General features: G+C 38.8%; 1 protein-coding gene across 1 annotated transcript; it reads right to left on the reverse strand.

Annotated features, from left to right (window-relative positions):
* On the reverse strand, window positions 1-9,606 carry LOC115919867 (solute carrier family 40 member 1-like). The gene is made up of 9 exons (XM_030974420.1): window positions 9,499-9,606; window positions 7,657-7,816; window positions 6,463-6,705; window positions 5,465-5,674; window positions 3,948-4,288; window positions 3,285-3,462; window positions 2,433-2,597; window positions 1,182-1,382; window positions 1-450 (listed from the first exon to the last, which is right to left on the reverse strand). The coding sequence occupies exons 1-9, from the start codon at window positions 9,544-9,546 to the stop codon at window positions 158-160; spliced, it is 1,839 nt and encodes a 612-aa protein (XP_030830280.1). The 5' UTR covers window positions 9,547-9,606; the 3' UTR covers window positions 1-157.
* Window positions 9,607-9,678: the final 72 nt, after the last annotated feature.

The raw sequence follows: 9,678 nt of genomic DNA on the forward strand, positions 1-9,678 counted from the left end.
ATGTTCTTGATGTGGAATTCATGAAAAGTCTGAAATACTTGAATTTTGGTTTGGAATATATTGTATTCTAAGGCTACAAATGGCTCTTCATAATTTGTAAGTCCAACTTAGAGTTAAGTTCGACTTAGAATCTTTGTGAAATACCCCCCAGGCTTTATTAGACATGACCGTTCTTCAAACATGGCGTGAACTTTTCCATGTGGACCAAGTGTCCTCTTATCTTGTACGAATACACCATGTAGCAACACGCGCCGATTATGATGAACACGACGGATGTGATTACCAGGTAGCCGAACGTCTCTGGACATGGAAGGACTATGACCAGGACAAAGTGGATCATGTCGAACGAGCACTCTAGCGCCCTCTGGACCCCATTGAAGACGCCCCGCTCCGTCTCCACCACGTTCTCCTGGACCAGCTGGGTCACGACAAGGTCGTACGCCCACAATCCTAGACTCGGCAAATGAAAAGACATTTAAGACATTTAAAGGCATCGTTTAACAATGTTTCCAGTTTTACAAATCTGATATGTATGGCTCTATGTGTAATCAGTGTCTGTGATATGGTATAATATTGAAGCCCTACCTATCTTTGAGTGACCGGTTTTACCATTCTCATTTCCACCAATAGACTGTAGTGTTATAAAAAATGTTGCGAAACTTTTTTTGAAATTTCGATTTTCAATCATGAATATTAATATTGATACAAGTCATGGGATTCCTGACTGACCTAAAGGTTTATAATTATGAGTGCAGCATGAGCAAAAATCCAGGATTTTGTTTAGAATTTGAGGCAAAGATACCCAATCCCTTTAAAGGTAAGATGAAGGTTGATTCTATTCACTCATATGTAGGGATAGTGATTTTTCATTTGAAAAAAAGACCTTTTCTGTTTCAGAAAATCTAGTATTCCATTTCAAGCTGAAAAAACAGAATTTTGTCTTGCTGTAGATTTTGTACACATGAAAAAACAATTTCTGTTTACATGAGATTGACATATAAGAAATTAACCTGTAGGATACAAATGATTTTATAAAGGTTCTAAAAAAATAGGACACTGTAAAACAAAATGTTCATTGCAATATTCAAATTATGAAATGTAAATGTAAGTTGCAAAGAAAATATCTTTTGTAGCTTTAGTCCCATTTTTGTTGCTATTTTAGAATTATTTTAAGAACTAACCTATCCTTGATAACACAATCCCTGTGAAGAGTACAGCAGCGGACACGAGAGACGTCTGTTGTTGATCAGTGCCTGTGTATTTACACTGCACCCTGGACAGGTCTGGGGCTTGAGTTGTACCTGTACCGACAGTAGGTGGCGCCATGACCCCCACATGAGGGGTCGTCAAAGTGAGAGGTGGAGAACTGCTCTGACTCTCATCTGCAAGTATAATGTACAATATTTGTCTACCAATAAGGTTTGAAGGGTTGCTGATTTCTTATAATTATCATTTTTATGTCCTGGGGGGTGTTTCAATAAGGATGAGATCGACTTTAAGTTTGACTTAACTATGGAAGACTATTCATGCCACTGGTTGCTCTCGCTATTGGTCTCTCAATTGTGATCTTTCGATAATATTTTTTCCTTCAATTAAAATGTAAATTCTGTAGATTTGTGACCAAGATTTATACGTTCCTTGAGAAACTAATGCTAGGAGGGGTTAGAGGAACCAGTGGCATGAATGGCCTGCAATAGTTAAGTCCAACTTAAAGTCGATCTTAGTCTTTGTGAAACACCCCCCTGTAGCGTCTATTTTTGTACCTGCAGGATCTTTTCTGTGGTTTTATCTCACTGTATCAAACAAGATAATCAATTCAGATTAATAATGGTCCCGCACTTTGTCGCAGTGAATATCTTGTGTTAGATTCCAGTTTTTGAAAGTATATTGAGTGTTTCCTTCTCAACCATGTATGTTTTATCGCGTTTACGATTGCAACCGTGATTCACATACAGTACATGATTTCAACTGGCCAATTGTGTCGTCCCTGTAATCTTAAAGCCCCACTGCACTACTTAAAGCTACTTGCACCCTCTATACAGCCAACAATGCCTAAGCGGTACCTGTTTATCCCCATGATGCCCCTTTTTCTTATTGTAATTGAGAGCTGATTTGATGAGATAACCACCTGCCAGTGACCTTGCAGGGAGGTCTAATCCCTCCTGGCCAAACTAGTACAGACGGGCTTTAAGTTGAACGGACTTCCTAGGGACACGCAGGGACCATGTATGTATACATAGCACTGTGAAGGAAATATTGGTCCAAATGGTGGACAGTTCACATACGGTAGAAATCTCCAGTTACCAATTGTGCTGTTCCTTTCGTTCAAATGAACGAACTTCTTGGGGACTCGCAATGACTATACATGTATACGTAGTACTGAGGAGGAAATCTCAAGGATAGTTCACATACAGTACATGATTTCCACTTACCAATGGTGCTGTTCCCATAATCATAGATGAAAGGAGATCCTGGAGCCCATAGTGATCCTACACACAGCATCAGGAAGGCTATCTCAATCCCAAGGGAGTAGAGTCCAGATCTCACTAGACCGATTCTTCTTCTCATGACTGGGTAAAGCATTGTTCCGAAGATACCTTTTCAACGATACGGTGCAGGCAAAGAATAATAATAATAATGAAAGATTTTAAAAAGAAAGAGAAGAGGAGGAGGAGGACAAGAAAAAGAGGACAAAGAAGAAAAAGAAGGAAGAGAAGAACAAGAATCAGATAAAGCTTGAAGGCCATTGAAATCAAAATTTTATTAATCATTTGACTATTCAAATCAGTGATCATTAAAATTTTAGATGTGTGAATGTTTATATTCTGTAGCCTTCCTGCATCTAATGTATGTTAATTATGCATTCAATAGATTTGTTTGATTTCGTATATTATCTGTATGAATTATATATTCACTTGAAATAGTGTATCAAACCATATAATGTTCATGAAAATGTATGATGAAAAAAAAAAAAAAAAGATGCAGAAACCAATAAATCAATTCATATCAATGCTATTGCGAATTCTTCCCAAATCGGATTATAGTCAGATCGTATACTGTGCGGTGTCCTTTGGCAAGATATTAATCTACATTTGCCACTCTCCACCCAGGTGAAGTAAATGGGAGGGAAAGAATTCCTTGAATGCTGTAGCGCCTTATCATGGTGGCTCAGTTACAGCCAGGGTAATGATATGATACTTTATATTAAGCGCAGTAGAGTATATTCAAATATTGTAGCTGCACTATAAGAATTGACGTATTATTATTAATAAAGTTAGCTTTACCTGTAATGGATCCAAGCGCCTGTAGGATTCCCATGGCATACTCTGGCATACCTTGTGAGTAGCCATAGCCCAGAGTGATGGAATCAAAGCCCAGGACAGTCATGTAGAGGAAAGCCATACCTAGACCGGCCCAACACTCCACGTAGGATTTGTACACCTTCCAACCGTCGAACATATCCTACGGTAGAGAGAAATGAAAGACGGTTTAGAAGTAATAGTGATCGATATTAATGGTGAACATTTGTAATGTGCAATGTCTGTCAAAATTGACACTCCTACAAGCTTACATATTTCTATTTGAGGTCAGGCTTCAAGGAAGGACTTAGTTTACCCTTCTTCCAGAGGGCATATCCCACAGGGTGGTTTGTTAGGACCACAGATATTTTACACATGGAAGTCAGAGACATTGCTAGAGGAGGAGTTGGGGGGGGGGGGGTTTGACAGCTAACTTGTCAGCAAATTGGCCGACACCCTCCTTATCAAAATGGTCTGGGAAAAGCTCTGGTTGAAGGTACACATTGGCAGTTTATAGCTTGCCATTGCCCTTTTCAGAAAGAATTTGACCTTTGCTCTATTTTCTTCTGAAGTCCTTGATACTTGATATTACCACCAAGGTGATAAATCTATTTAAAGTGGGCATGGTTGAAAGCTTCACTGTCTCACCTTAAGTTTTGCAGTCACTCTACCGCAGCAGCCTCCATCCTTCTTTGTTGCCATGGTTACTGGAGTAGATGGTGCAGGGGCCGATGATGCTGGAGTGACTGGTATCTCTGTAAACTCTCTCTCCCCATCCTCCTCCCTGGTCGTCATAGAGGCCGGGGTGGTTGGCTGAGATGCTGATGCCGATACGGAAGCTGATACTGGTGATGTTGGAGTGGCTGGTGGTACCTCGGTTAACTCTTTCTCCCTATCGTTCGATTCTTGGGTATCGCTTTGAGCTTCGATGGCTGGTTCGCCCAATTCAGAGTATTGACCTGTGACCTCTTGCTCAGGAAGAGCTTCATCTATGATTTAATAAGAAGCATAACCAGCAGGTGTTAGCCAAGAGTTAAATTGGATATGTGATCTGACGGTTAAAAGGGTCATTCAAAAATGGTCACTTTATTGGTAGTATATTAAAGCCCCCACTGCACTACTTACAGCTACTTGTGCCCTCTACATGTATATAGCAAACAATGCCTAATCGGTGACCGTTGGTCCCCCATGGTTCCCTTTTTCTTATGTTAATTGAGAGCTTATTTGACCATCAGTGACCATGCAGGGAGATCTAATACCTCCTGGCCAAACTAGTGCAGATAGGCTTTAAACTGAACTGTCAAAATGGTTTTCCCTCAGCACATCAAAGTAAATATGTTGCATAGAGGAGATTCAATTCATGTTCGGTATTATTGCTAACTAAGTGAGATGACTGAACCTAATTTGCAAGGATTTCTAATCATAATTAGAACTCCCATTCTATTCAAACTTAGTCCGCATATTATATCTGTAAATTCATGAAAACTAATGAAATACAGGAGGCTCAAAGACTTGGTGGTACAGCAGTGGTCTCATAACGGGAAGGCCCCTGGTTCAAAACCAAGTTAAATGCCCTAGTGCCCCTTGGTCAGGCATAGCTCCTTACACATTCCTGTGGAGAGGACTTAAAGCCGTCAGTCCCCTGGTTGCTTTCTTCACAGTCAACTAAAACCAACCAACCAACCAAACCAAACCAAACCAAAATCTGAAAATTCTGAAGAACAACTTTTGACAGCCTACATGTTCTACAAAACATTTAAAGAGAAGGTCGAGTTCTGGGAAGAGGTGAAAAATAATTTGTGATCGTTATCATTTTTATAATGCAAGTGTGGAAGAACATCAGATAAAAAATGTTCCCTGAAAAGCATGACTCTTCAAATGCCTTAATATTCAAAATATGGCATGTAACAGCATAAAAATCGGGGCAGATTTTTATGTCACATGTTTGTGTAGTCCCATATACATCTTTCTGTGTACAGTGCTTGTAACTTTACCAAGACTGGGCCAAATTTCTTATCATTTTGATGATTCCAGAACCTTGTAGTACACACCAATACTTATATGCTAGATGATCAATCTTTTCTGAATGATTCTAGACAGTTTCTTTCACAATGCAATTGCATGACCAGAACTCAACTTCATCTTTAAATACATCAAACTTTTACCTGTGCATCCTACGCCTCCTTTGAAAGCCAACTCAGGTACATTCCTGTACACCCTCGAAAGATTCCAGTACTCAATCACCATGGAACCGGCATTCCAGGATGCAACAAAGATACCCCCAATCAGCATAGATGCGGTCATGATGGCACCGACGGCGATGGGAGCTAGGATGTTACTGACGAGGTCTATACGCCTCATGTTTGCATTCATAACTAAAAAAGAAAAACGACATAAATATTCAGGCTGTGTACAAAACTCCTATGCGTATTCACTTTTCTGAGTACCTCTGTTCAATCTCTACTTAGAAATGTGAGGCAATCGGCTGCGTTCACAACAATGTCATATCAGTCACAAAATTCACCATCAAATATCATATTCATATGACCATCCTAAACCAAAATCAGATATAAATTATACTTCTTTGAAATTTTACATCAAATATTATAGTACTTTCTATCAAAATCTGGTCGTAAAATGTGTCTTGACCTTATACCCCTTCTATGCTACAGGTGGCAATTTCTCTAAAGAATTGAGGTGTTAAACATTGTAATTGGATTACAGTACATTTTTTTCCCCCAGAAACAGAAGCAGTGAACTTTACTCCAACTAACAATATTTCATGCCCCATTTATCAACGAACAACTGGTTCCAAGAATAGACTTCATTTATCAAACTTCATTTATGACAACTGGGGGGTGTTTCACAAAGACTAAGATCGACTTTAAGTTGGACTTAATTATGGAAGGCTGTTCATGCCATCGTTGCTCTCACAATTGGTCTCTCAATTATGATCTTTAGATAATATTTTTTACTTCAATAATGAATATTCAAAAATAATGTAAATTCTGTAGAGTTGTGACCATGATTTGTACATCCCTTGAGAGACCAATGCCAATACATTGTGAGAGCAAACAGTGGCATGAACGGCCTGCCATAGTTGAGCCCAACTTCAAGTCGATCTTAATCTTTGTGAAACGCCCCCCAGGAGTAGTAAACTCACTAGCAAGGACATCCTTGTCCCCACCAGCCACGACGACCACCCAATCCTTCTGGATACAGATCATCTCGGCAAGGCTAGCCAGTGATGCCACGGTACCGAGTATGATGATGATCAGCTGACAGATGATGTAGAGGCCACCATTCCAGATCTGCAGGATGTCCGTCTTAAGGATGAGGACTGTACACAGGAGGCAAGCATTGATCAGGACACTGCTGTTTTGGATGATCAGGGAAGTTCGGGCAGCTAGGAGAAATAAGAATGATAATTGTTCAAAGTTACATATCTGAAAGATTCTATGCTTTCAGGACAGGTGAAAGATGAAGAGACCATCATTGTTTCATATTTCATGTAGCACCCTGAAAATCAGACTATTACTTTAGTGATTGCAATCACTTAAGTCGATTTGACAACTAATGGTCGTTATTTTCACACTTAAAGCCATTTTCAAGCCCTTACGTTTTGATGGAAGTTCTAAATTAGTATTTTTGTTCTCTCTCAAATGCTTTAACTTTTCATTTTTGGGCCTTCAAATGGGACATAGTACCTTTAAAGACCGTCAACACTAATGGGCCAGAAGGGATTAGACCACACAGCGAGGTCACTGACAGGTGGCTATCTCATTAACTCAGCTCTCAACTAACATAAGAAAAAGAGGATCATGGGGGACCAACAGGCACCGATCGAGGAAGTTTTCTTTATAGAGGGAGCAAGCAGCTACAAGTAGGACAGTGGGGCTTTAAGATGCATGACATTTCATGAAAAAATGTTATAACAAATATAGAGAGAGATCTATGCTTCCCATTTGAAGAAGAAAAAGCGCTCAATAATCCAGGGGTGTGTTTCACAAAGATTCCAAGTCGAACTTAACTCTAAGGTGGACTTAAACATCATGGAGGGCCATTTGTAGTCTTAAAATAAAATATTCAAAAGCAAAAATTCAAGTATTTTAGACTTTTCATAAATTCCACACCAAGAACATGAAATCTCCCATGATAATAGAAAATATGAATGATTTTAATCAACATTCTATGCCTTTTAAAATGACTTTTACAAAATATTTTCAAAGATGCTAACAGCTTTCCGTAATTTTTAAGTCCAACTTAGGAGATAAGTTCAACTTGGGATCTTTGTGAAACACCCCCCAGCACTGGCAAAATTGCCTTCCTGAGTGAGTGAAAAAAGGTAACATCTAACCTCTTAATCTGGGCGTCTTATCAACCCATCTTCCAATGGCCGCACCAAAGATGAGAGACGAAGCGGAAACACAGAGTCCATAGATGGCCGTCAAACGGAGAGATTGTTCCTGGATCTCAACCAGGTATAGAGCTACAGTGAAGCTCCACATACGATCACCCTACAATGGAAGAAGAAAAAAGAAGGAAAAAATGGAATAACTTTCATAAATAAGCTATGATTAATTAATGTATGGATTATCTATAGGATTGAAAGAAAATCCTAATCGCTGTGCCAAAGTGACAAGATTTTATGTCAAGATGGGTCTACATTTTCTTAGAGGGTGGCGAAGTAGGTGAGATGCTGCTCTCACAGTTATAAGGCACAAGCTCCAGCACTACTGAATGGACTACATATAGAATAAAATAAAATCTGAATGCATGTTGAACTTTCCTTTTCTTTCCCACCCGTATCTTTCTTTAAATACTCTAACTTGTATCAATCATTCAGAACCTTCCAGTACCTGGAAGAAGAGAAGGAACTTAGTCATCATAACCATTGGGACTCTCCTTCCTGTACAATGAAACAGATACAATGTACAAGCAGGTATACTCCTCCTCAACAATGTATTCTGATTCCATATCATTCTAATAGCAGGGACCATATCGCCTAGAAAAAAGTTGTCAAGTCCAACACAAAGCTAGAATACTAAAAGCACAACTGCACTGAAGTTGGCTGAGAATTCATATTTAATCAAAAGTTACTGGTAAGTGCATGTCAAATTGTCAACTTGGATTTTCACAACTTGAAGAAAAAAAATTCTTCAAACCTTTTCATTTTTTGGGGTAAGAATTAAATTTATTTGTTTACCATTTAATTACCTTCTTTTTACCTTTATCTACCGGTATTTAGAATGAAATAAGTTGAATTCTTAACCTTGTCTTCATATTTGATTTGATTATTTTGCATATTTTTATGTTTTGTTATCTTTTGTTACTTGATTTTGTTTTGTGATATAATTTGTATATTTTTTATTCAGTCACAGACTTTTTGAAAATCAACCATTAAGGCTGAGAGAGTGACTGTGCTTAAATAAAATAAATGAAAAATATTATAAGTGACATTTGAAGCTGATATTTTGACAGTAGGATAAAAGTAGCAAATCCGAAACATGGCGAGCAAAACAATTTGCATGTGAGTCAGTGGTCCCTTTAAAGGGGCATGTTCCCTGTATTCCAGAGGGCGTTCAAAATACGTACCCGCTGGCGAACGGTGCCAACGGACACCAACGGAATACGGCTCTTACGCAGATGGCATGTTCCGAATGCCCACACTATGCCGATTATCGCATACGTGTGCCAAAGTAATACCAATCGCAGTTCGGCTCTAAGATTCGGCTGCTGTTTACGCCCACTTTCATGACGTCACGATCGGCAGCGTACTTGATTGACAGTTGTATGCAAATTAGAAGTCGATCTTCGGAACCAACATGGCGATGACTAGAGCAGCGATAACTACACTGGCGGGAACGTGCCCCTTTAACTTTCAGAAAATGTGACATCATATTCAGGATGTTTTCTAATAGGCCATTTTTTTAAAGTAATAAAATTCAATGCACAATCTTTGGTGAGTGCTTCGTTACAAATTATTGCATTTCACGTGTTATGAATAAGTGTAGGTAAGACATGCATTATGGCTTGTCCTACCTAATAACACGTAATGTATGCAATTCGCATTCTGACTATTGAAATAAAATTAGTTGTAACAGGTGAATGAAATAATTTTTAACGATGTACTTAACAAAGATTTGTGCATTAAATTTGATTAAATTACAAAAAAATGGCCTATTGTCTGATTGCTTACCCATGCAGATAAGAATTGACTGATATAAAGCATCACAGCATTGCTCATTATCCATTGGTAGAATGCTGCATAAGTCCATTGTGAGGATCCTTGAAGGCAAAAAACACAAGTAGTTAAGAGTGGAACGTCAAGGTGAAACAAAGTGTTGGCCATAGTCTTTAATCTGATACTTCACCTCTC

Source organism: Strongylocentrotus purpuratus, unplaced genomic scaffold (genome assembly GCF_000002235.5).
Source record: "Strongylocentrotus purpuratus isolate Spur 01 unplaced genomic scaffold, Spur_5.0 spur5_contig_866, whole genome shotgun sequence".
NCBI lineage: Eukaryota > Metazoa > Echinodermata > Echinoidea > Camarodonta > Strongylocentrotidae > Strongylocentrotus > Strongylocentrotus purpuratus.

Bases quoted from the DNA above. Each gene is read 5' to 3' on its own strand.
- LOC115919867 (XM_030974420.1), bottom strand. From the start codon at position 9,546: ATGAGCAATGCTGTGATGCTTTATATCAGTCAATTCTTATCTGCATGG. The intron at 4,289-5,464 runs GTAAAAGTTTGA...ATTAAATCATAG, and splicing joins AGGAGGCGTAGGATGCACAG to ATGAAGCTCTTCCTGAGCAA. The intron at 451-1,181 runs GTTAGTTCTTAA...TGCCGAGTCTAG, and splicing joins GATTGTGTTATCAAGGATAG to GATTGTGGGCGTACGACCTT.